The sequence below is a fragment of the Cololabis saira genome, chromosome 6, assembly GCF_033807715.1.
Source record: "Cololabis saira isolate AMF1-May2022 chromosome 6, fColSai1.1, whole genome shotgun sequence".
Lineage (NCBI taxonomy): Eukaryota > Metazoa > Chordata > Actinopteri > Beloniformes > Belonidae > Cololabis > Cololabis saira.
Genome location: NC_084592.1, coordinates 49,032,195 through 49,059,656, shown reverse-complemented (window position 1 = coordinate 49,059,656; position 27,462 = coordinate 49,032,195). Strand labels below are relative to the sequence as shown.

The following is a 27,462-nucleotide window of genomic DNA, read 5'->3' as shown; positions in this document are numbered from 1 at the left end:
GTGGCTCAAATAACACTAATAAATAACATGAAATAAACAAAGTTAACGAATGAAACTAATTAATTTAACAAATGAAAATAGGCTTAATATCTTACCAAGGCCAGTCCGTCTCGTTCAGCACTCCGACGAGCTTTCTCTTCGAATGCATTACCAACGTGCTCCCGTTAAAAGCAACGTCGCCTTTGCAAACCTTGCAAGTATCTTTTTATTCGCCGTGTCCAGGCTAAAATGCTCCCAAACTTTTGAAGTTTTGTTACGCGCAGCTGCAGAGACGCTATCGTGCATGACGACTCTCGGCAGAGATTGTATTGAAGTGAGACGCTTCACTCCGTTAGAAAAACACGTCTGGAGACAAATGTAGACGGTGGAATTCATCGTCGACAATTTTGATTGTGGATTTTTGTCGACAGCGTCGACGAATCGTTGCAGCCCTAGCGGGAACACGCTCCGTCCACCTTCATGCTCCGCCCACCTCCACCCCGCCGTCAGGCCTCAGCTCAGAACGTGTCCCCATAGACATTTATACGTATCCGCCCCACGGAGCTGCATCGATACGTCACCGTCGCCGCCATATTGGATGCTCAAGACTGCGCTGTAAACTAATACAAGTGAATGGACTTATTTTCATAAAGCGCCTTTCTACAAAGAAATGTACGTTTTACGTCTCATTTATTCATTCACACACGCACTAATATACTTGGGAAACAGTTAGGCACCAAATATAATATATTTAATTTTCTCAGATGGTAAAAATAAGAACTTTATTGATCCCACATAGGAGTAATTCATGTTATATCAGCTATAGAGAACAAGGTAGTGCCGAAAAACTATATATATCCCCCTCACAAAAATAAGAAAAATACAGAAACATATTTTCTCATCAACAAAAGAAATTTAAAATTTTTCAAATAACAAAATAACATTTGAACCATTTTTCAGACAGTAAAATAAATGGTTCAAATATGTTGTTTTGTTACTTGAAAAATTTAAAATGTTTATGTAAATATGCTTTGTTGATGAGAAAATATGTTTCTCTATTTTTCTTATTTTTGTGATTTTTCTTTATTTTTTATGAGCTGATATGAAAATAAGGAAAAAAGATGAAAAAAAATAGGAAAAATTGAAAAAAGAGGGAAAAAAGATGAAAAAAGAGAAAAGAAAGAAAAGAGGAAAAAAATGAAAAAGGGGAGGAAAAAAGAGGAAAAAAGTGTGTGTGTGAATGAATAAATGAGACGTAAAACGTTAATTTCTTTGTAGAAAGACGCTTTATGAAAATAAGGAAAAAAGAGGAACAAAGAGGAAAAAAATAGAAAAAAAGATGGAAAAAAAGAGAAAAGAAAGAGGGGAAAAAAGAGGAAATAAGAGGGAAAAAAATGAGGGAAAAAAAGAGGAAAAATATATTATATTTGGTGTCTAACTGTTTCCCAAGTATATTAGTGCGTGTGTGAATGAATAAATGAGACGTAAAACGTACATTTCTTTGTAGAAAGATGCTTTATGAAAATAAGTCCATTTATTGTATTAGTTTACAGCGCAGTCTTGAACATCCAATATGGCGGCGTCGTTGCCGTACGGCTCAGCGCTCCATGCCGTGTCTACGTATACATGTCTCTGCGTGTCCCCGTCCTCTGACAGCTCTGCTGTGTGTGTGCAGGGAACATCCACGCCGCTGGCTCCCCCAGCGGGGCCCTGAGGGCCCCCTCGCCCTTCGGCCCCACCCCTTCTCCATCGTCCCTGGGCATAGCCATGGGCCAGACCAGCTTTGCCAGTCCCCACGGTAAGTGGGGGGCCGTGGATCTGGCCCGGTGGTGACCTGCTCCGGGGGGGGCTGGTGGGGCCTGCCGTTACTCTCCCAGCAGGTATCAGCGCGCTGCCGGACTGTTGCATGATGGGAACTGTCTCTCCCTGTCCCCAGGCCCGCTGGACCCCAGCTCCCCGTACCCCATGGTGTCCCCCAGCCACCGGGGCCAGTGGCCCGGATCCCCGCAGGTCTCGGGGCCGTCGCCCGGGGCCCGGATCCCGGGCATGTCCCCCGGAAACCCCTCGCTGCACTCGCCCATCCCTGACCCGCACTCGCCCCGCGCCGGGACCGGTGAGTACCGCCCACCCGGGACCGGTGAGTGCCGGAACACCGGCAGTGTTGTGCATGAACCAGTTCATTTCTGGGACAACGTTGAACTGAACGCAACGTATTTTCAAATAAAGAACTTGAACTTGTTCATTCTGCAGATCAGGAACTGGAACTTGAACTGTTCAGATTCAGATTCAGAGAAACTTTATTTATCCCCGCGGGGCAATTCAAGGACAACTAAGCAGCAATACAAGTACAGTAAATCCGCTCAGCTGCCGGCCGGTCGACCACAACGAGCAGCGACCCGAAACCGGAACAAAGCAGAGAAAGGGTGACATTGGGGATGGGGGGGGGGGAGGGAAAAAAAGGCATCTTCACACCATGTATAAATACTCAGTGAGAAAGTGCAAAAAAAACACCTCAGCACAGAAAGCACATGACAAATTTACATCAACTTCACAAGACTTATAGCCGGGAAGGAGTTAAGTTGAGGGAGGTGTGTTTATCAGTAAGTGTGTGTGTAGCGGTAAGTCCGTGAACTTCGCTCAGAGCTGCTCCTCAGCCAATGTCCTTGATGTTATCAGACGGCTCGGTCAGTTCTGAAACAGGTCCACAGATGTTCCTGAGAGGGGAGGGTTAGTGGGGGCAGAGTCACCTTGTTTACATTCCACCAGGGAGATTGTGACCAGAACGATCGGCCAAAAACCGCCCTGTCAAGGCCAGATTATAGAATCAACAATTATATTAAAGAACAGACAGACTCAGTAATTTTCCGTCTGCCTTCAGTCTCTGGTTCATCAATGGCGACTCCAAACAGACGAATTTGTGATCAATTTCCGCCAAGCCGAGCTTCCAACTTCTCCAAGGTCTTCTCCATCTTGCCAATGAGCTCAAAGACGCCGCCAGCCTGAGATTCTGTTCAACAATCACATCCAGCTTACGGCTCTGCTCTCCCAGCGTTAAAGTCTGAGTGTTGATCGCCGTGCCGTTCAGATTACAGGACTGTCTCAGAAAATTAGAATATTGTGATAAAGTTCTTTATTTTCTGTAATGCAATAAAAAAAAAAAAAATGTCATACATTCTGGATTCATTACAAATCAACTGAAATATTGCAAGCCTTTTATTATTTTAATATTGCTGATTATGGCTTACAGTTTAAGATTAAGATTCCCAGAATTTCCAGAATATTTAAATTTTTTGAGGTTATTTGAGTTTTCTTACTTGCACAACAAACCGCTGGCCCGGACCCTGCGAGTCCCGGACTCCGTCTGTTTCCTGCCACCGCAGGGTCAGGGGTTTAACCTGAGGGGTCTGGTCTAAACCCTGTTTTCTCCTCTGGGGGGTCTGGTCTAACTCCTGTCCTCTCTCCTCTCAGGTTCCCAGGTCCTGCCCACCAGCATGCCCCCCCCCCGTAAGCTACCTCAGCGGCCCTGGGCTGCCTCCATCCCCACCATCCTTACCCACAATGCCTTGCACGTGCTGCTGCTGCCGTCGCCCACGCCCTGCCTGGGCCCCGGCCTGTCGGGCAGCTACCTGTGCTCTCCGCTGGAGCGTTTCCTGGGCTCCGTCATCATGAGGCGACACCTGCAGAGGATCATCCAGCAGGAGGCCAACGTGGGTGTAGTTCCCCCCCCCCGGAGCACGGTGGTGCTGTTACCCCTCTAACCCCCTCTAACCCCCCTCTCCTCCCCCCACAGCTGTCCATCGTGAACTCCAACGAGCCGGGCGTCATCATGTTCAAGACGGACGCGCTGAAGTGCCGCGTGGCGCTGAACCCCAAGACCTACCAGACTCTGCAGCTGAAGGTGACGCCGGAGAACACGGGGCCCTGGTCCCAGGAGGAGCTGCAGGTGCTGGAGCGCTTCTTCGAGACCCGGGTAGGTTCCTGCTGCGGACCCCCCCCCTGTTTAATTCATCTTTAATTCAGACCCGGGTAGGTTCCTGCTGCAGACCCCCCCCCGTTTAATTTCTATTTAATTCAGACCCGGGTAGGTTCCTGCTGCGGACCCCCCCCCGTTTAATTCAGAATTACAATATAAACCCATTTAAAATGAGTAAAAATTACCACGTAAACACCTAATTCGGAATGAGAATGGACATTCCGAATTAAACTTAATTCCCAAGTAAGTGGCTGGTTTATTCCGATTTTAAATCCGAATAGAATAATTCCGTGATCATGTATAAACTCATAAAAAAAAAAAAAAAAAAAAATTAAAATATAAATAAATTAAATAAAAGAAAAAAAAGAAAGAAAAAAACATACAATAATAATAAAGAAATAAAAATAAATAAAATGTGTAACTGTAACTGTTCCAGGTGGCTGGTCCTCCCTTCAAGTTCAACACCCTGAACGCGTTCACCAAGCTGCTGGGGGCCCCCACCAACATCCTGAGGGACTGTGTCCGCATCATGAAGCTGGAGCTGGTGGGTACAAGTTCTGGTTCTGGGGGGGGGGTACTGGTAGCCCTGGTTCTGACCTCTGACCTCTAACTTTGACCTCTGACCTCTAACTCTGACCTCTGACCTGCAGTTCCCCGACCAGGCGGGCCAGCTCAAGTGGAACGTCCAGTTCTGTCTCACCATCCCGCCCAGCGCGCCCCCCATCGCCCCCCCCGGGACCATCGCCGTGGTGCTCAAGTCCAAGATGCTGTTCTTTGTAAGTGCCGACGGGTCTGGACCTGATTCTGGGGTGGACCCGGGTCCAGACCAGACCCGGGTCAGAGCTCAGAGCTGCTCTTCAGCCATTGTCCTTGACGTTATCGGCTCGGTCAGTTCTGATCCAGGTCCACAGATGTTCCTGGGAGGGGAGGATTAGTGGAGGGGAGAGCGTTTGGTTTACATTCCACCAGGGAGATTGTAACCAGAGCGGCCAAAAACTGCCCTGTCAAGGCCAGATTATAGAATCAACAATTATATTGCAAACAGACAGACTCAGTAATTTTCCGTCTGCCTTCAGTCTCTGGTTCATCAATGGCGACTCCAATCAGACCAGCGGGTCCCGGTTCTGACCCGGTTCTCTTGTGTTGCAGCTGCAGCTGACCCAGCGGGTCCCGGTCCCCCAGGACCCGGTCAGCATCATCGTCCCCATCGTGTACGACATGGCCACGGGCCTGACCCAGCAGGCCGACATCCCGCGCCAGCACAGCTCGTCCGGCGCCGCCGCGCTCATGGTGTCCAACATCCTGAAGAGGTTCAACGAGCTGCACCCGGCCCGGCAGGGTGAGTGGGGGGCGGTTACACCCGGTTCTGACCCAGTTACACCCGGTTCTGACCCGGTTACACCCGGTTCTGACCCGGTTACACCGTGTCATAACTGATGAGAGCGTCCCACTATCGTAGCTCTGCGAGACATCGGACGCTCTCATGCAGACTGAATCAAACAAAAAAACATGGCGGACATTTTGTATTTTTTAGTGAATAAGATCAATATTTTGAGTTAGTTTCTGCATAAAAATGCGTTTTGATTACATTTCTAGCGAAAAATATATATTTTGCTTTCATAATATTCACTCAGTGAATGTACATAATCACTCGTTTGCTCGTTGTTGGAAAGATCTCGCCAGAATAAAGGCTGATTTATGGTTCCGCGTTACACCGACGCAGAGGTTACGGCGTAGGGTACGCGGCGATGCACGCCGTACGGTGCACGTCGCCGCGTACCCTACGCCGTAGACTCTGCGTTGGTGTAACGTGGAACCATAAATCAGCTCCCGAGCCGGCGGCTCTTCTCATCCTGAAAACATCAGAGCAAATGTCTTACCAGGCGTTATTTGGATAAACTGAGCCCAGGTTGGGGATCTTTTTTTTTTTTTTTTAACATGTTTCTTTATTGGGTAGTCCATGTAGATTATATTACACAATAAACATTTTTTTTAAAGGGTTTGACAGAATACCCCGTTTTATATTTTACCACACACACAACAAACAAACAAACAAAAAAAAAACTAATAAAATAAATAAGGACACAAAACTTAACATAACAAACACCCCAAAACACACACACTGCAAAATACGTAATTATAAACAGGTCCCAAAGTAAGTAGCAATTACCAATCAAACTCAATGAAAACAATAATAATAATAGGAAAAATAAAGTAATAAAATAAAATACAGGACACTCAAAACAACCACAACCAAAAATAAAAATAAATTTTAAAAAAAAAGAAAAAGAAAAATTTTTAAAATAAACAGACATAAGAGGAACCCTAAAAAAATTAGACATGGTTAGCAATATCATACTTCCCTGTAATTAAATTAAATCAAATTAAATGAATCTTCCAAGGATGCCAAAGAGTTAACAAAAGAAAGAATAGGTTCCCAAATATAAGAAAACTTATCAGAGCAACCCCTAATACCGTATTTAATTTTCTCTAAATATAAAAATGACAACAGATCCAGGTTGGGGATCTTAACGGTTACTTTTACGCCTGAAAAAATATTAAAACTTAATAAAGTGGCATATTAACAGCGCTACAGCTGAAATTAAAACAGCTTTTATCTCTTCCTGATATGGTGTGACGTTTGTGCAAACGTAACTACGCAGTCGCTTACGTACCCGAACGTAAACCACGCAGTGACGTAGCAGGTGGTGTCCCAATCCCTAGGGAACATTACAAGGGCTAGTGGTAGAAAGTAGGGGGTGTATTGGGATTGGCCCTTTATTGAGGTTTTTGTAGTGAAATGAGGAGGAATCATAGAGACTTCTCATTTCAACTAACTGGATCAGCCGTTCCTGTCAAATGTGCCAATGTGTTTCCTACAGCGCTTTCAACCGCCTTTCAACGCGAGCGGCAGGAAGAAAATAGAAGCAGGGCATCCGACAAATGTTCAGCTCAAAACGTCACTGCGTCCAGTTAGAACTGTCCAATAGAAAATTAAAGCTGCAAGCAGCGATGAACGGGCCCTCGCACTCACGGCCACCGCCCCCATAAGCATATCAGAAATGACACCACCCACGACTTCCTATGTCAAACCATTCAAAAGTTATAGCAGAAAAAAGGGACAACCAATCAGAAGAAGGGGTGGGGCTAATTCAGGCCAATGAAGGTCAAGGACTCAATACCGAGTCCCATGACACCACCCACGACTCTCTATGTCAAACCATTCAAAAGTTATAGCAGAGAAAGGTTTTCTAGGGGGCGCTGTTGAGCCGTTAGGCCACGCCCATTAATGCAAACCATTAAATATCACATTTATCGCCAGGCCTGGCTTGCATGCAAAATTTGGTGACTTTTGGGGAACTATCAAATATGGACCAATCAGATGAAGGGGAGGCGCTTTTTGGCGTCTAGCGTCGCCATGGTAACACTTTTGAAAGAGAAAAGTAATGCGTGTAGTCGCAGGATGGAGACGCACATTTTGATGTATAACACACCTGGGTTCACGTTACGGTTCGGGCTGAATTAATTCTCAAAGGAATCGCTCATATTGCTCCAAAATTACGCGATTTATTCAAAATGGCCGACTTCCTGTTGGGTTTGGGCCATGGCGCCAAGTGACTTTTCTTTAAGTTGCGACATGATACAGGTGTGTACCGATTTTCGTGCATGTACGTCAAACCGTATTATGGGGCTTGAGGCACAAAGTTTTCTAGGGGGCGCTGTTGAGCCGTTAGGCCACGCCCATTAATGCAAACCATGAAATATCACATTTATCGCCAGGCCTGGCTTGGTGCAAAATTTGGTGACTTTAGGGGCACGTTTAGGGGGAAAAAGGCCCTCCTTTTGTCAGAAAAATAATAATAACTAGAAAATTTCATGAAATTTTGATATGGGCATGCCCTACCGCCCATTCGTCCCCTCTTGCTGCTTTGGTTTGGGGCTGTAGTGGTTGTGTTCGGGGTGGTTCTATGTCAGTTTGAGGTGTTTACGGTTGTATTGCATTCATTCCTGTGCTCCCAATAGTTATTAAAGGGGTGCGCTTCTTGGCGTCTAGCATCCCCACGGTAACGCTTTTGACTGAGAAAAGTAATGCCCATCGAGGCACGATGGAGACGCATCTAACGATGTATGCCTTGCATGGGTGCACTTTCCGGTTCAGGCTACGTTAACGGATAGGTTTTTTTTTTCACTGTGGTAAAAAACCCCATCCGAATGAATGGGGTCATTTGGCCTGGATTTTGACATAAAATTTCCTTAAATCCCAGCTTCATGACATTTGAATATGTTGAAGTCCACAGCGTGCCGAGTCGGGGAACATTTGTACGATGTCTCTACGATAACCTGTTGCCTAGCAACAAGCGTCCAAAGTCAAATGGAAGAAAAAAAAAATGAAAGGTCAATATCGCAAAAATGTTAATAAATGGCATAATGAGGTTGTAGGGTCCGTTAGGGACAATCGGGCCGAGTGTTTGAAAGTTTGAACGATGTCTCTATGATAAAGTTCGGCCGAGCAATAAGCGTCCGAATTTTTGCCTTTTTTTTTGCTTTTTGCCATCTAGCGTTGCCACGGTAACCCCCATTACTGAGAAAAGTAATGCCCATCGAGGCATGATGGAGACGCATCCAACGATGTATGACATGTATGGGTGCACGTTTCGGTTCGGGCCGTATTAACGGACGAAAAAAAGAGTGCGGAATAATAAGAAAAGGGAAACCTTTCTGTATACCATTATATCGCCTTCATTTTTCCGGTTTTTCCGGCCGTGTTTGACTTTTGGGGGATCAGAGCGGGGTCATGCTGTACACCCGCTGGTGCGCAGCGGGACTTTTGCGACTTTAGCTTGTTAGCAAAATGCTAGCATTCTGGACGATTGCAATATGGTCATGCCACTACTTGGCATGACCATAACTAGAAAAATTCCTACAGATACATTAGGCCCTAATAAAGACATGGAATTGATTTTGTCGCTGATGCAGTTATGACCCGGTGTTAGACCCGGTTCTGACCCGGTTAGACCCGGTTCTGACCCGGTCAGAACTCTGACCTGAATCTTCTCTCTCTCCAGGCGAGTGCACCATCTTCTCTTCAGTCCACGAGCTGATGATGAACCTCACGCTGCCGCCTGGAACCCGCCAGTAGAACCGCCGACCCGGAACCCTTTACCTGGAACCCTGGACCCGACCCGGAACCATGGACCCAGAACTACCGACCCGGAATCATCGACCCGGAACCACCGACCCGGAACTATGGACCCGGAACTATGGACTCTGAACCCTCGACTCAGAACCCTGGACCCGACCAGAACCGGAGACTTGCATTTGTTAGCACACTATTTAATTGCCTTTGTTTATATCTATTTTTATTTCTTTAATACTGTAAAACTGTGAGAACTTTCTACGCCAGTTGTATTTTATTACAGCGTTTTGTCCTGAAGGTTCAGGAACCTGTTGTTGCTGTTTAATAAAAACAAGTAGCTTTGTGATCCGGCGGCTTTCAGAACCAGGAGAGGAGGAGAGGGGGCTGACCCCTGACCTCTGACCTCTGACTGACCTCCACATGACCCCTGACCTCTAACCTCACACCTGACCGCCACATGTTTAATAAAAACAAGTAGCTTTGTGATCGACCGCTTTACAGAACCATGAGAGGAGGGAGCTGACCCCTGACCTCTGACCCCTGACCTCTGACTGACCTCCACATGACCCCTGACCTCTGACTGACCTCCACATGACCCCTGACCTCTAACCTCACACCTGACCGCCACATGTTTAATAAAAACAAGTAGCTTTGTGATCCACGGCTTTCAGAACCATGAGAGGAGGGAGCTGCTACTGCTGCTGTGACAGGTTACCATGGTAACAATTCCCCCTCCCAACAGCAGGAAGTGCTGTGTGTCTCTGAGTAGTACCAAAGATCCTCTATACACAAGATAGCGCATTACCGTTACTGCCAATGGTATGGAATGGTATACACTTCCGGTCTCCTAAGTGGGCGTGGTCGCCCCTCTCCCACATCGTTTTGGAACATACAACACTAGATACAGTACAACTTTCTTCCAAAAAGACTTAAATAATAAAAATAACAGTATTATTAAGCAAAGAAACAAGTTTTATTTTAGTTTTAAACTTCATTTTATCCGTTGGGAAAACGATGAGAGCCAAATCTGGCGAGAGTGTGTTGCTCAGACAGAGACAGATCTCAAACAAAGTTCATTTTCTTCTAATCTGTCGGTCTGAAAATTGCCATTTTGGTGTCAGAATGTTCAGAAGGTTTGTGGCTTTTGAAAAATGGGTCCCATATTTACTTAGGTTACAATGAGGCGAAGGAATTGGTAATAATCTGTGCTCATGTTCACTTTTCCCATAGGACTCAATAGACTCAGGACCTACTTCCTGTCTCCTAAAGGGGCGTGGCAGTCACGTGACACAGATACAAGAAACACAACCGTAGTGGGCTGTCTCGGTTATAGAACGTCTCTGGTAGTACGTCCAAATTAATGCATAAATACTACTGATATTTACTCAAAAGTGTACTTTTTAGTATATACTTTTTAGTCTGGCATTTCGGACGCACCGCTGGACGTAAACGTGCTTTACCCATCATGCATCAGCCTCATCATTCCACTGATTTTTTTTTTTTATTTTGTTTTTTAAACAAAACTTTATTGAATATATACAAACTCTCAAAGGATAATGGACAAATATCAATTTAAATGCAATATGAAAAGAAAGGAAAATAAAAAGGGATTCTTGTAAAGAAAACAAAAAACAAGGCACTCTAAGAATTAAACGGTGCATATGAATAACAAAATACATTAAGCATTTAAATTCACATAATGGAGCATAAAAAAGGAGAGGAATTATTAAATTAGAATAACAAATAATGAGCAATGTCTAGACTTATTTTACTTGCATTTTTGTTTCATCCCCCACTGATGGAAACAATCGGTTCTACAAGGTTCATGACCCGTCACATGACTGGTCACATGACTGGTCACATGACCCGTCACATGACCGGTCACATCATGTGACGGGTCATGTGACCCGTAGGTGAGAGAAAACTAGAATCAGGTGAATCAGCTGGAACCATGAACTCTGGTGGGAGTTTAGACACAAACAGGACTGTCTCAGAAAATTAGAATATTGTGATTTTCTGTAATACAATTAAAACAACTAAAATGTCATCCATTCTGGATTCATTACTAATCAACTGAAATATTGCAAGCCTTTTAATATTTTAATATTGCTGATCATGGCTTACAGTTTAAGAAAACTCAAATATCCTATCTCAAAAAATTAGAATATTCTGGGAATCTTAATCTTAAACTGTAAACCATAATCAGCAATATTAAAATAATAAAAGGCTTGTAATATTTCAGTTGATTTGTAATGTAGCAGCAGTAGCAGCATCGATGATCAGCTGATCAGTGACGTAGGAGGAGGTTTGTTGGGGCCGGGGTTATGATTAATATAATAAGTATGAGATCACCCTAGCATCACCCTAAACCGACTACGGTGGTCGACTAATCGACCTCCACGTCCCTGATCTGGTCGTCCTGCTGGAGCAGATCCGTCTCTCCTCACCACTACGGCAAGTCGTTTTAATATTTAACAGCTAGGCTGGATATGTGTTTCAGATATCCACAATTCAATTATTCCTAGTCAAAAAGAGAATTTCAGATACAATTTAGTTCTTCCTGTCCACAGTCTCAGATATCAACATCATTCTGCCAGTCAGGTGTTTGGTGTTTCTAATCACAGATTTCTACAATTCAGTTGCAGAAATCTGTCATGTGAATTAGATTTCTGCAACTGAATTACGACTAGCTGTAATTCCAGTTTCAGATTTCTACAGTTTAATTCTGACTAGTAATAATTCCAGTTCAACATATCTTTAAATCCCCTCAATTCAACATTTCTACATCGTTCTTTCTAGATATCTTAAATTAAGTTTTGACTAGTCAGAACAAAGTTGTAGAAATCTAGAAGTGGAATTACGGATAGTTATAATTTAATTGTAGATATCTATAATCAAGTTATAGATATCTTGTAATTAATTTTAATTAGAGATATCTCAAATTGGAGATTTCTTTAACTTCCATTCTGCCTAGTGAAAATGTAATTACAGATATCTAGAATTAGAGTTTTGATTAGTCACAATGACGTTACGACACGTTAAAATGCAGTTGTAGAAATTTGCTGTTAATTCTGGAAAATCAAACATTAAATGTTAAAATAGCTTGCAATAAACCAGGTGATACTGGTCTCCATCATGACGTCATGGTGAAGCAGCTGGTCTCCATCATGACGTCATGGTGACGCGGCCTGCGGCTGGAGGGGCGTGGTCGACGGCGGGGCCGCGCGCCGGTGTTGATTCTCCCGCATCTCCACGCGCCGTCCCGGGCAGGAGGTGCGGGTTCGAGTCCCGGAGAACCCGCAGAGACCCGTCAGGACCAGCAGAGACCCGGTATCAAGACCCGCATCCAGAAACCCTGAGACCCGCATCAGGACCCGCATCAGGACCCGCATCCCTGCAGGATCCAGACTTCATCCAGACACCTGCCGGAGCTCCGTCTTCCTGGGGATTTAATCCAGAAAAGGAGGAGAATAAAGGAGAATAAAGGAGGATATAGGAGGAGATTCGGAGCAGGATGGCAGCGATCGTGTCGGAGCCGCTCTGCCGCCCCCTGGTTTACAGAGACGGACTGAGAGGTGAGACCAGAACCAGAACCAGACCTAACCCTAACCCCCGAGAACCAGAACCAGACCTGAACCTAAACCTACCCCCCATAGACCTAGACCCCAAAACCAGACCCGGAACCAGACCTAACATCCCCCCTACCCCCAGAAACCAGTCCCAGCAGGGGGGATGCTGGGACTGGTTTCTGGGGGTCTGGGTTTTTTTGTTTTTTTGTTTGAAATTCTTTATTCAGTCTCATCACACAAACATTATCAACACAAACATTATGAAACATTACATTTTCTCCCACTAGGGGAGTTTTTACCTCCATTGTTTATGTAATATTTGCTCAGGGGTTTATGTTTATGTTCATGTTCATGTTTATGTTTATGTTTATGTTTATGTTTATGTTCTGGGTCTCTGGAAAGCGTCTAGAGACAACTATGTTGTATTGATGCTATATAAATAAAATTGAATTGAATTGAATTATCCATGCCAAAATAAGCGATCCAGAATTATTTCAATATAAAACAAATATACTCTAGTCCCAGTTAGAACCAGGTTCCTGTACCAGTGTCTCCTCTAGTCCCAGTTAGAACCAGGTTCCTGTACCAGTGTCTCCTCTAGTCCCAGTTAGAACCAGGTTCCTGTACCAGTGTCTCCTCTAGTCCCAGTTAGAACTGGTTCCTAGTGTCTCCTCTAGTCCCAGTTAGAACCAGGTTCCTGTACCAGTGTCTCCTCTAGTCCCAGTTAGAACCAGGTTCCTGTACCAGTGTCTCCTCTAGTCCCAGTTAGAACTGGTTCCTGTACCAGTGTCTCCTCTAGTCCCAGTTAGAACCAGGTTCCTGTACCAGTGTCTCCTCTAGTCCCAGTTAGAAAGAAGTTGAAATTTTGAGGAAAAAAGTTGAAATTTGGATGAAAAAATTGAAATTTAGAGAAAAAAGTTGAAATTTGGATGAAAAAGTCAAAATTTAGAAAAAAAAGTTGAAATGTCGAAAACGCACGAAAGAACGAACGCACGAAAAAACGCACGTTCTAACGCTAGTCCCAGTTAGAACCAGGTTCCTGTGTTTCTGGTTCCAGTAAGAACTGGTTCTTGTCTCTGGTTCCAGTAAGAACTGGTTCTTGTCTCTGGTTCCAGTAAGAACTGGTTCTCTTCTCTGGTTCCAGTAAGAACTGGTTCTCTTCTCTGGTTCCAGTAAGAACTGGTTCTTGTCTCTGGTTCCAGTAAGAACTGGTTCTTGTCTCTGGTTCCAGTAAGAACTGGTTCTTGTGTTTCTGGTTCCAGTAAGAACTGGTTCCTGTGTTTCTGGTTCCAGTAAGAACTGGTTCTTCTCTCTGGTTCCAGTAAGAACTGGTTCTTGTCTCTGGTTCCAGTAAGAACTGGTTCTTGTCTCTGGTTCCAGTAAGAACTGGTTCTTCTCTCTGGTTCCAGTAAGAACTGGTTCTTGTGTTTCTGGTTCCAGTAAGAACTGGTTCCTGTGTTTCTGGTTCCAGTAAGAACTGGTTCTTCTCTCTGGTTCCAGTAAGAACTGGTTCTTGTCTCTGGTTCCAGTAAGAACTGGTTCTTGTCTCTGGTTCCAGTAAGAACTGGTTCTTCTCTCTGGTTCCAGTAAGAACTGGTTCTTGTGTCTCTGGTTCCAGTAAGAACTGGTTCTTGTCTCTGGTTCCAGTAAGAACTGGTTCTTCTTTCTGGTTCCAGTAAGAACTGGTTCTTCTCTCTGGTTCCAGTAAGAACTGGTTCTCTTCTCTCTGGTTCCAGTAAGAACTGGTTCTTGTCTCTGGTTCCAGTAAGAACTGGTTCCTGTGTTTCTGGTTCCAGTAAGAACTGGTTCTTGTGTCTCTGGTTCCAGTAAGAACTGGTTCTTGTCTCTGGTTCCAGTAAGAACTGGTTCTTCTTTCTGGTTCCAGTAAGAACTGGTTCTTCTCTCTGGTTCCAGTAAGAACTGGTTCTCTTCTCTCTGGTTCCAGTAAGAACTGGTTCTTGTCTCTGGTTCCAGTAAGAACTGGTTCCTGTGTTTCTGGTTCCAGTAAGAACTGGTTCTTGTGTTTCTGGTTCCAGTAAGAACTGGTTCCTGTGTTTCTGGTTCCAGTAAGAACTGGTTCTTCTCTCTGGTTCCAGTAAGAACTGGTTCTTGTCTCTGGTTCCAGTAAGAACTGGTTCTTGTCTCTGGTTCCAGTAAGAACTGGTTCTTGTCTCTGGTTCCAGTAAGAACTGGTTCTTCTCTCTGGTTCCAGTAAGAACTGGTTCTTCTCTCTGGTTCCAGTAAGAACTGGTTCTTCTCTCTGGTTCCAGTAAGAACTGGTTCTTCTCTCTGGTTCCAGTAAGAACTGGTTCTTCTCTCTGGTTCCAGTAAGAACTGGTTCTTGTCTCTGGTTCCAGTAAGAACTGGTTCTTGTCTCTCTGGTTCCAGTAAGAACTGGTTCTTGTTTCTGGTTCCAGTAGAACTGCAGGTCCGGCGGCCGCTGGTTCCGGTCCGGTTCAGTCCAGAACAGGTGGGTCTGGAGATGCTGGTTCTGTGTGGACAGTTGGACCTTCTGATCCGGGCCCAGAGTCAGCAGGTGAGTTACCGTAGCAACGCTGCCATCCCATAATAGTCAGGTGGTTACCGTAGCAACGTGCCTGATAGCAGAACGCCCGCCCTCCAAATCTACATTTAGATACTCTAGGAACTACGAGTAAACCTGCACTCTGAGAACGGAGAGCTCTGCCAGGAACATAAGGCACTATCAGGTCTTGCAAATAATGAGGAGCTGAGCTGTTTTGGGCTTTATACGCAAGTAATAAAATCTTAAATTGGATTCTGAATTTTACAGGTAACCAATGGAGCGAAGCTAACACTGGAGAGACGTTTCTTATATTATATATATATTACTATACTATATATAGACTATATATATATATATTCTTATTCGCCATCCAGTTTTTTCATTTTAAGTAAACATTAAGAAATTTTAAAAAAAGGAAAAGAAAGAAAAAAAAACTACAAAGAACTCTATACATCTATACATGTATACATCTATAATATACATCTATAATATACATCTATAATATACATCTATACATGTATACATCTATAATATACATCTGTAATATACATCTATAATATACTTCTATACATGTATACATCTGTAATATACATCTATAATATACATCTATAATATTAATATTACTTTTGTCAGTGTGAAGTTGTTTCACGGAGGGTTTTTCTTGTACATGTGAAGCTAAAATAAAGAGTAAAGTAGCGTAAACAAACAATTAAGAAAATAGATTAAAAGATACATTTAATTAAAATCAATAAAAAATACAATAGAAATAAAAAATGGTACATATCTGTATATAAACAGAGAGGAAGCTGATGTTTGTTCCAGATGTTTCCAGATGTTCCAGAGGTTCCTGTTATCAACAGATTCACTTCATTCCTAGTTTGATTTGTTGCACTTTTTCCAGAGTTTTTCCAGAGTTATTTGTATGTTTGTTGTATAAATGTGATGTTTGGTGTATAAGTTTTAAAGTTTGGTGTGTGTTCAGTTCCAGGAGCAGTTAGGACGGGGGTGTAGTCCAGAGGAGTCGGACGGCTTCCAGACTCAAGGTACCAACCACTAAAGCCCAATCTCAATAGAGATAGGCGTAGGTTACGTAACCTACGGCGTAGCTTACGTAGCCTACGGCATAGCTTACGGCGTAGCTTACGTAGCCTACGGCGTAACCTAACAGCCTTTACTCCAGCGCGATTTTCGCGAACAATGGACAAAAAAGGAATTATGTACATTCACTGAGTGAATATTATGAAAGTAAAATATATATTTCTCGCTAGAAATGTAATCAAAACGCATTTTTATGCAGAAACTAACTCAAAATATTGTTTTTAATATTATTTACTGAAAAATAAAAAAATGTCCACCATGTTTTTTTTTTGGATTCAGTCCGCAAATGACGACGAAAAGCATTCTGGGAAATTTTTATACCCCCTCGCTTGCGAAGTCAGCATCTGAAATCCCTCTATTTGAAGGGGCTATTCTCAGCCCCTAGCCCTCGTTATGCCCCCTCCCCCTAGGGTTAGGGTTAGGGTTAGGTGGAAAGAGGAATTGGAACCACTACCTTCACGGGAACGCGCAACATTTAGGGGGAGGGATCAAAACGAGGGGTAGGGGGAGTATTGGGACACAGCCTAACACATGGAAGGTTAAGGGTTACACATGAGTCCAAACATCTGTTAGTTACAATTAAGGGTTTCACCCAGTAATACTGTAAACATGACAGGAATAAATGCTAAGCTACATCAGGGACAGACAGCGTAAAGATGAATTCTAAGAAAGGGAACAAGCCTTTATACGTGTTTGTAGAGATTTTAATGTGTTGTATCTGAGCTTTAAAGGGAGTTTTACTCCTGTATCTGTGTTGGTTCCAGGATCAGATTCTTGACTCGTTTATCTGTGTGTTGGTTCCAGGATCAGAGATTCTGGACCAGATGCTGCAGTGTCTGGAACATCTGCCCAAGCCCATGCCACAGCTGGAGGTGACGATTCTCCCGTACCGTCTACAGGAAACAGGAAAACCTCAGCACTTGCTTTATGTAGAGCCTTATAAACCCTTATGAACCCTTATTAACCCTTATAAACCCTTATAAACCCTCATAAACCCTTATTAACCCTTATTAACCCTTATTAACCCTTATAAACCCTTATAAACCCTCATAAACCCTCATAAACCCTTATAAACCCTCATAAACCCTTATTAACCCTTATAAACCCTTATTAACCCTTATTAACCCTTATTAACCCTTATAAACCCTTATAAACCCTTATTAACCCTTATTAACCCTTATTAACCCCTTATTAACCCCTTATTAACCCTTATTAACCCTTATTAACCCCTTATTAACCCCTTATTAACCCTTATAAACCCTTATAAACCCTTATTAACCCTTATTAACCCTTATTAACCCTTATAAACCCTTATTAACCCTTATTAACCCTTATTAACCCCTTATTAACCCCTTATTAACCCTTATTAACCCTTATTAACTCTTATTAACCCTTATTAACCCTTATTAACCCTTATTAACCCTTATTAACCCCTTATTAACCCCTTATTAACCCTTATTAACCCTTATTAACTCTTATTAACCCCTTATTAACCCTTATTAACCCTTATTAACCCTTATTAACCCTTATTAACCCCTTATTAACCCCTTATTAACCGTTATTAACCCTTATTAACTCTTATTAACCCCTTATTAACCCTTATTAACCCTTATTAACCCTTATTAACCCCTTATTAACCCCTTATTAACCCTTATTAACCCTTATTAACCCTTATTAACCCTTATTAACCCCTTATTAACCCCTTATTAACCCTTATTAACCCTTATTAACCCTTATTAACCCCTTATTAACCCTTATTAACCCTTATTAACCCCTTATTAACCCTTATAAACCCTCATAAACCCTTATTAACCCCTTATTAACCCTTATTAACCCCTTATTAACCCTTATTAACCCCTTATTAACCCTTATTAACCCTTTTTGCTATTAGCGCCTCGGCAGGGTTAAACTCGTAGATCTGTGGCTACCAGACTGGTCTATGTGGCTACCAGACTGGTCTATGTGGCTACCAGACTGGTCTATGTGGCTACCAGACTGGTCTATGTGGCTACCAGACTGGTCTATGTGGCTACCAGACTCGTCTATGTGGCTACCAGACTGGTCTATGTGGCTACCAGACTGGTCTATGTGGCTACCAGACTGGTCGATGTGGCTACCAGAGCTGCTGTCAGACCCCCCCTCTCCTCCCCAGGACTACCTGGACACCGTGGGCCTGTCGGCCATGTTCCCCCGTGTGGAGGTGTTTCTGATCCAGGGCAGCCCGGTGGACATGCTGGAGACGCCCCCCATGGACGGTGAGTGGACATGCTGGAGACGCCCCCCATGGACGGTAGGTGGACATGCTGGAGACACCCCCCATGGACGGTGAGTGGACATGCTGTCCCCCCATGGACGGTAGGTGGACATGCTGGAGACGCCCCCCATGGACGGTAGGTGGACATGCTGGAGACACCCCCCATGGACGGTAGGTGGACATGCTGGAGACACCCCCCATGGACGGTGAGTGGACATGCTGGAGACACCCCCCATGGACGGTGAGTGGACATGCTGGAGACGCCCCCCATGGACGGTGAGTGGACATGCTGGAGACGCCCCCCATGGACGGTGAGTGGACATGCTGGAGACGCCCCCCATGGACGGTGAGTGGACATGCTGGAGACGCCCCCCATGGACGGTGAGTGGACATGCTGGAGACGCCCCCCATGGACGGTAGGTGGACATGCTGGAGACACCCCCCATGGACGGTGAGTGGACATGCTGTCCCCCCATGGACGGTAGGTGGACATGCTGGAGACGCCCCCCATGGACGGTGAGTGGACATGCTGGAGACGCCCCCCATGGACGGTGAGACACGTCCTCGTCCCACTGAGACATCTCCATCCTGTTAATGGAACTACCTTAAACTGGAGTATAAAACAGGGCAGAGCCGTGTATCGGTGGTGCTGCTTCACACCTGGATCTGACCTGCAGGAGATCTCTGGAAATGTTCATCATTTATATTATTTATATTAATCACTGTGTGTAACTGGCTTCTCTTTCTGTTCTTTATTTGGGAATAAAGACATGAACTAACGTGTCCCCGTCTGTGTTGCAGAATACCTGGTCCACGTGTCCAGACTGAACCAGCTGCTGGCGCTGAGTCAGCAGCTGGACGAGGACGTCCAACATCTGGGGAGTCACAAGTACATCCCTCACCAGCTGTCAGTGATCTACGTAAGAGAGGAACCCTAACCCCTAACCCCTAACCCTACCCCTAACCCTAACCCCTAACCCCTAACCCCTAACCCTCTAACCTCTAACCCTAACCCCTAACCCTAACCCCTAACCCCTAAATCTAACCCCTAACCCCTAACTCTAAACCCTAACCCCTAACCCTAACTCTAACCCTAACCCCTAAATCTAACCCCTAACCCCTAACTCTAAACCCTAACCCCTAACCCTAACTCTAACCCTAACCCCTAAATCTAACCCCTAACCCCTAACTCTAACCCCTAACCCCTAAATCTAACCCCTAACCCCTAACCCCTAACCCCTAACCTCACCAGCTGTCCGTCATCTACGTAAGAGAGGAACCTCTGCTCAGGTGTCTCACTGACCACGTTTCCATTCAGTCAAAACTGGGGTTCAGGTCAATATTCCAGTTCCTGAAACATTGGGAATAATGTGTTTCCATGCTGAGCTAACAGGGTTATCCCTGTTTACATGGTGATTGGAATCATTTGGGATATCTGGATCAAACCAGCGACGCACGGAGAACGTCATGACACAATTCCCCTCATTTCTGCTTCTTCTTCCTGGATCCAAATTCATAACAACAACAATAACAACAACATCAACAACAGCAGCACGGCGGATAATCAACAGCCCAGTAGAAGTTTCTTTTCCAGCGTCTTCCAGCGGAGCTTGATCTGGTCTGGCGTTCCTACAAATCCTGCTTTGTGCAACTTTCCGCTCACCTTTTAGTAAATCTAAAGGATGACACTGGGATGGAGGAGAAACAAGGATCTTCACACTGTGTATTAATACCTGGTGTCAAGGTGCAAAAAAACACCTCAGCACAGAAAAGCAACATACACACAACAAAACAACATCATAGCTTGTGGGTATCGGGGGTGGGCAAGTAGGGGGGGATCCCGGCACAGTTCATCCAAGTGAGGGCCGTGGCCTTCGTGGGAAGGTTTTGAAGATGAGGGGGGTGGTTATCAGCAAGTGTGTGAGAGCGGTAAGTCTGTGAACTTTGCCCCAGAGCTGCTCCTCAGCCAATGTCCTTGATGTTATCAGACGGCCCGGTACAGTTCTGAAACAGGTCCACAGGTGTTCGTGGAAGGGGAGGGCTAGTGGGGGAGAGCGTCTTGTTTTTATTCCATCAGGGAGATTGTGACTGGACTAACCTGCCAGGCTGCTCTGTCAAGGTCAGATTATAGAATCAACAATTGTATTGAAAAAACAGGCAGACACTAACCCTAACCCAAAGACGCTGCCAGCCTGCGATTCTGTTCAAGAATCACATCCAGCTTGCGGTTTAGCTCTCCCAGCGTTAAAGTCTGAGTGTTGGTCCAGAACTGATCCCCTCAGCCACAGAACAGCTGTCGACGACTTACGCATTTGTCGATATACCAGGAATCCACCAGCTCCAAACAGCAGAAATCCTGTTATCATTAATCCAATTATGAAGCATCTTCAACGTCCTCGACGGACAGAATCAACAGGCACATTATCCTCCAATTTTTCCATGAGTCCATCATGTATCCGGCAAAAAATGTCCCATGGGGGCAGGAGGGCTCCCCTGTCCCCTGACTTCTCGTTGCAAAAATTTGGTCAATTGTGCTGAGAGACCAGTTAACCAATTCCATGATTGTAGAGTTTGGGAGGAGTGAAAAGGAGAGACTCTGAAGACGAGACAGGACAAAAGCAGCAGCAGGGCAGATAGAGAAGGGAGAGGAGCAGAGTAGCGTCCGCCTTCGCCGAGAGCCGGAAGAAGATTTATGAAGTGATTAGTCTCCTCCTGGTCTTGGTTTCCCCGTGTTTATAAGAACTTCCTGGACTCAAAAGACCAGGATTCCTTGAGAAAAGAACATGTAGAAAACACATTCCTGTTCCTCCTGACGGGGAAATCCCGTTAGGCTAAACATGAATATTCAAAGAGAAAAGGAGTAACCCAGGGCGTCATATCCAGGTTTTTAAACATTCTGGTTATTCAAAGGGGTTATTGGTGTTTACATGGCCGTGTAACTGGGTTATTGCTAATATTCCGGTTTTAAAAGGTTATTGATGCTGGAAACGCAGTCAGTGGTGAACAGACCTCAGTCTAAAGGTGGTGTCTCTCTGGTGGACATGTCCTCAGGTTTGTGGTGTCTCTCTGGGGGACATGTCCTCAGGTTTCGTTTCTTTTTTATTTTATTTATTTTTTGTTTTGTTTTATTTTATTTTATTGTTTGTTTGTTTTTTATTCAATTATTATTATTATTCAATTATTATTATTATTATTATTATTATAATTTTTTTTTTATTTATTTATTTTTTTTACATTTATTTATTAATTTTTTTATGTCCTCAGGTTTCTGAAGGTGGTGTCTCTCTGGGGGACATGTCCTCAGGTTTGTGGTGTCTCTCTGGGGGACATGTCCTGAGGTTTGTGGTGTCTCTCTGCAGCAGGTCCTCAGCTCCTTCAGGGGCGTCCAGGTCTTGTCAGACGTCCGGAGGGACATCGAGCTGAACTTCAGGCAGGTGAAGCAGCACCTGGTGGTGGAGGACGGACGGAGACACGAGCCCCAGCTGGCGGCCCAGTATCTCAGCTGGTGAGACGTCTTATATTCATCTTTAGTTTAGTTTATTCAGGGGGGGACCGGGACCGCAGGCAGGTGGAAGCAGCAGCGGGATGACCGGGGATGGGAGGGGGACCGGGACCACAGGCCAGAACGCAGCTCCTGAAGGTCCGGCCTGCAAACATGCACAAAAGAGAAAAAAGGGGGGCCGGCACAAGAAACTACAGGATCGATGGACAAAAATGATAGCTATGAGATATTTATAATAAATAAAAATGGTAATGGAGAAGAGAGGCAGGGAAGAGGAGAGGAGAAGAAGGGTGAGAGGCACCGCCCCCCTTTATCCTGTTTTATTATCTCATTGTTTTATCTCAATGTTATATTTAAATGTTTTAGTCGTTATTTATGGTCTATTTTATACATTCTATTGTTTTATTCTCTCAGTTTCTATTTTTTTGCTCTTTAGACCTACTCTTAGGATTTTATGTTATACTTTTATACTTTTTTAGTGTGTATTTTAACTTCATAGCTTATCTTATCTATTACCTTACCTTACCTATCTATTCTATATTAATACGTTTTATGTTTGTGTTTTGTTTTTATGTAAAGCACTTTGTGCTGTATTTTTATGCATGAAAAGTGCTATATAAATTAAATTGAATATTATTAGGGCCCTAGCACTGACAGTGCTAGGGCCCTAATGTATCTGTAGGAATTGTTCTAGTTTTTATTGTTCCGACGAAATGAGGGTCTTTTTGCCCCCCTAAACGTGCCCAAAAAGTCACCAAATTTTGCACCAAGCCAGGCCTGGTGAAAAATGTGATATTTATTGGTTTGCATTAATGGGCGTGGCCTAACGGCTCAACAGCGCCCCCTAGAAAACTTTGTGCCTCAAGCCCCACAATACGGTTTGACGTACATGCACGAAAATCAGTACACACCTGTATCAGTACACAACTTAAAGAAAAGTCTCTTGGAGCCATGGCCCAAACCCAACAGGATGTCGGCCATTTTGAATTCATCGTGTAATTTTGCCGCAATTTATGCCATTTCTTCGGCAGTTAATGCGGCCCGAACCGTAACGTGCACCCAGGTGTGTTATACATCAAAATGTGCGTCTACATCCTGTGACAACGCGCATTACTTTTCTCTTTCAAAAATGTTACCATGGCGACGCTAGACGCCAAAAAGCGCGCCTCTTCATCTGATTGGTCCATATGTGATAGTTCCTACTTCCTACCAACTTTTGAATGGTTTGACATAAAGAGTCGTGGGTGGAGTCATCGGACTCGGTTTTGAGTCCTTCACCTTTATTGGTGAAAATTGCATGTGCAAGGGCCCGTTTATCCGTTCATCGCTGCTGCAGCTTTAACTATTATTATTATACAAATAAAGTTTGATTTGGATCCAGGCTGTAGCTGTCTCCCTCTAACCCCCCCATGTCCTCTGTCCTCTGTCCCCGTCCTCCGTCCCGGCAGGATGCTGCAGGTCACCGGGGGTTTGACGTCGCTGGTTCTGTCGATGCCGGAGGAGTTGACGGACGACCTGCACCCGGCGCTCGCCTTCATGTCCCAGTTCCTGTCCTGACGTCCCACTTCCTGTCCTGATGGACGTCCCACTTCCTGTCCTGATGGACGTCCCACTTCCTGTCTTGATGGACGTCCCACTTCCTGTTGCCCCGATACCATTTTTTTCACACCGAGTACGAGTATTTTAATGTGTGGCTCAACATCTCCCCCTAGCGGCGCTAACCAGTAACTACAACAACAATGAAGTATCGGTGCCTGGTATCGGAGAATTTTTGCAAGTACGAGTTTATCAGAATCAGAATCAGAATCAAGTTTATTAGTTCAGCTTAGAAAAACTGTTTTTGACTTCAGATACACCGGCGGCGACACGATGGTATTGTGCGCCTGTTTTCCAAAAGGTAACACTGGGATAGGAGGGGGGGAGAAACAAAAATACATCTTCACACTTAGTATATACACAGTATTAAGGTGCAAAAAAAAACACCTCAGCAGCACACAGCTCAACAGACATCAAAACAACATACACAAACAAAACAACATCATAGCTTATGGGTATGGGGGGTGGGCAAGTCGGGGGGGGGGGGGTCCCGGCACAGTTCATCCAAGTGAGGGCCGCGGCAGCTGGTGCTCAAACCCGACGTCCGTGTCAGGGGGGCTGATAAGAGGAGGAGCCAGGGAAGGCGTTGAAGATCTGTGGTTATCAAGTCTGTGAAAACTTCGCTCCAGAGCTGCTCTCAGCCAATGTCCTTGATGTTATCAGACGGCCCGGTCAGTTCTGAAACAGGTCCACAGATGTTGCTGAGAGGGGAGGGTTAGTGGGGGCAGAGTCACCTTGTTTACATTCCACCAGGGAGATTGTGACCAGAGTGATCGGCCAAACCGCTCTGTCAAGGCCAGATTTTAGAATCAACAATTATATTGAAAAACAGACTCAGTAATTTTCCGTCTGCCTTTAGTCTCTGGTTCCTCAATGGCGACTCCAATCAGACGAATTGTGATCACTTCTCGCCAAGCCGAGCTTCCAACTTCTCCAAGGTGTTGTCAATTTTGCCAATGAGCTCAAAGACGCCGCCAGCCTGCGATTCTGTTCAAGAATCACATCCAGCTTACGGCCCTGCTCTCCCAGTGTCAGAGTCTGTGCATTGGTCGCCTTGCTTGACCCTTCAGCCACGTCCGGCAGCTCGGAAAGAGCCAAAACAGCTGTCAACGTATTACGCGTTTGTCCATACACAAGTAATCCCCCCCCTCCGATCAAGAGGATGATCAGGAGAAATCCTGCTATCATAAATTCAATTATGAAGGCGTCTTCAACGTCCTCGACAGACAGAATTTTGAGACACAAAGGCTTCCAGTTTTTGTAAGAATCCTGGTTCTGGTCCTGGTCCTGGTCCTGGTCCAGGTCCTGGTTCTGGTCCTGGTTCTGGTTCTGGGTGGGGGGTCTTCATTAACAACCACTGTCTTTCCTAATCTTTCTTGTGTCTCTGGTCGTCCCTGAGCTCCGTCTGTCTGGGTGAACATAAACCCGTTAATCCTTCTGTTGTAACATTTGTCACATTTTTTAAAAACTGGAGTAAAATAATAAAATTAAATGCAAACAGATGTTTTTATTTGTTGGTTCTTGTCCCTGCAGAGCTGCATTAGTGCTGCTGAAAACATGATGGTTTTAATTCTGAATTAAATAATTCAGAATTAAAGTATTTTCCTTGGAGTTTCCATGGAAATAGTAATTCTGAATTGAGGTTTCCATGGAAACACGTTTGATGGTCTTTCTCCAATTCCTCTCCAGGTCTGGGGGTTGGGAAGGTTCTGATTGGATAGGGGGGGGACCGGAAGTTAAACTACCGGAAGAAAAACTAACTTAGCCGCTACAACTTTGAAAAGATCCCCATTTTGATGTTTCCTGTTTCCATGTGTTCTTTTAATGATTTCTATTTATTAAATAAATGTCTCTGCTCTTGACCAGCGTTTACTGCTGCTGCATCTGGAAACTTTGTTAGGAAAACCAGCCCAGCGGAATATAAGATCATGGAGACAGACGGACGAGCAGAAAGAAAGACTGGCGGTGCGTCCGAAATACCGTACTAAAAAGTATATACTAAAAAGTATACTTAAGTTCGGCACACTTTTGAGTAAATATCAGTAGTAGCATTAATTCGGACTTACAATTAAGAGCCACACACGTCACTTCCTGCCATAGGGAGGAAGTGACGTGTCACAGCAGCAGTAGCAGCTGTTACCATGGTAACAGGAGTTGTTACCATGGTAACAGGAGTTGTTACCATGGTAACAGCTGCAGTAGCAGCACCGCTATTTCCAGTTTATTCTGGCCCAAACAAGATTACATTATATAATATTATTATATACGAATATTATAATATCGGCTAGTGTCCATCAATCCATACTAAAACATTTTCCAGAATGAGTATGGATAGTACATACTACTGAGTATGGATAGTACATACTACTGAGTATGGATAGTACATACTAATGAGTATGGATAGTACATACTACTGAGTATGGATAGTACATACTACTGAGTATGGATAGTACATACTAATGAGTATGGATAGTACATACTATTGAGTATGGATAGTACATACTATTGAGTATGGATAGTACATACTATTGAGAATGGATAGTACATACTATTGAGAATGGATAGTACATACTACTGAGTATGGATAGTACATACTACTGAGTATGGATAGTACATACTACTGAGTACATACTAATGTTTCAGACACTAAAAAGTCTCACACACTCACTTTGCTGCTCATTAGGAGGAAGGATGTGATTTCTGACGCAGCCCAGGATTAATTTAAAGAGGAATGAGTTTAAACACGATCTGGAATTATTCTATTCAGATTTAAAATCAGAATAAACCAGACACTTACTTCAGAATTAAGTTTAATTCAGAATGGACATTTTCATTCAGAATTAGGTGTTTACATGGTGTTTTTACTCATTTTAAATGAGATTTAATTTAAATTCTGAATTAAAGAGGAATTAAACTTCCCATGTAAACACACTCGTACAGATGTTTCCAGTGTTTCTGTTTTTACACTTTATTACAGGTTTTTATTGAGGTGGTAGAGGCAGGTAGAGGGACCAGGACCAGGACCAGGACCAGGACCAGGACCAGGACCAGGACCAGGACCAGGACCAGGACCTGGACCAGGACCAGGACCAGGACCAGGACCTGGTCCAGGACCAGGACCAGGACCAGGACCAGGACCAGGACCAGGACCAGGACCAGGACCTGGACCAGGACCAGGACCTGGACCAGGACCAGGACCAGGACCAGGACCAGGACCAGGACCAGGACCAGGACCAGGACCAGGACCAGGACCTGGACCAGGACCAGGACCAGGACCAGGACCAGGACCAGGACCAGGACCAGGACCAGGACCAGGACCAGGACCAGGACCAGGACCTGGTCCGTCTGTGACGTCACTGCCTTCATTAAAATCCTGCAGCTTCAAACATTTTCTCTCAGTTTTTCTTCCTCTAATTTATCCGCCGTTCAAACTCCCGGAGCTGGAAGAGCTTTTCATTTAAAAACCGGGGCTCCAAACTGTTCACTTATTTAGAGAGAAATATTTAAACAGAGTGAGTATTTGCACCAGCCAGGTACTAATAATAATAATAATAGCAGGTACTAATAATAATATTAATAGCAGGTACTAATAATAATACTGATAGCAGGTACTTATAATAATACTACTAGCAGGTACTAATAATAATACTACTAGCAGGTACTAATAATAATACTACTAGCAGGTACTAATAATAATACTACTAGCAGGTACTAATAATAATAATAATACTACTAGCAGGTACTAATAATAATAATAATACTACTAGCAGGTACTAATAATAATACTACTAGCAGGTACTAATAATAATACTACTAGCAGGTACTAATAA

At 44.3% G+C, this 27,462-nt stretch overlaps 2 protein-coding genes across 4 annotated transcripts in view; both read left to right on the top strand.

The window, feature by feature from the left end:
- The window catches only part of med14 (mediator complex subunit 14), a 78,625-nt gene extending 69,190 nt beyond the window's left edge, over nucleotides 1–9,435 (top strand). The window contains exons 22-29 of one of the 2 annotated variants that reach the window (XM_061724227.1): nucleotides 1,655–1,777; nucleotides 1,916–2,092; nucleotides 3,448–3,686; nucleotides 3,770–3,949; nucleotides 4,389–4,496; nucleotides 4,603–4,728; nucleotides 5,102–5,291; nucleotides 9,019–9,435. In XM_061724227.1, the coding sequence (XP_061580211.1) occupies nucleotides 1,655–1,777; nucleotides 1,916–2,092; nucleotides 3,448–3,686; nucleotides 3,770–3,949; nucleotides 4,389–4,496; nucleotides 4,603–4,728; nucleotides 5,102–5,291; nucleotides 9,019–9,092 (1,217 nt within the window). In that variant the 3' untranslated portion in view covers nucleotides 9,093–9,435. The remainder of the gene's footprint in view (nucleotides 1–1,654; nucleotides 1,778–1,915; nucleotides 2,093–3,447; nucleotides 3,687–3,769; nucleotides 3,950–4,388; nucleotides 4,497–4,602; nucleotides 4,729–5,101; nucleotides 5,292–9,018) is intronic. The other variant, XM_061724228.1, reaches the window with a different exon arrangement.
- Nucleotides 9,436–12,147: 2,712 nt separating this feature from the next.
- On the top strand, nucleotides 12,148–24,081 carry LOC133446258 (uncharacterized). 2 transcript variants are annotated; one of them, XM_061724260.1, is made up of 8 exons: nucleotides 12,148–12,664; nucleotides 15,076–15,194; nucleotides 16,165–16,225; nucleotides 17,085–17,152; nucleotides 18,433–18,535; nucleotides 19,336–19,454; nucleotides 21,897–22,039; nucleotides 23,485–24,081. In XM_061724260.1, the coding sequence occupies exons 1-8, from the start codon at nucleotides 12,604–12,606 to the stop codon at nucleotides 23,591–23,593; spliced, it is 783 nt and encodes a 260-aa protein (XP_061580244.1). In that variant the 5' UTR covers nucleotides 12,148–12,603; the 3' UTR covers nucleotides 23,594–24,081. The 2 variants fall into 2 exon arrangements, with proteins under 2 accessions (XP_061580244.1, XP_061580243.1); XM_061724259.1 differs by having other exon boundaries at nucleotides 12,151–12,664; nucleotides 21,894–22,039.
- The last annotated feature ends 3,381 nt before the right edge of the window (nucleotides 24,082–27,462 follow it).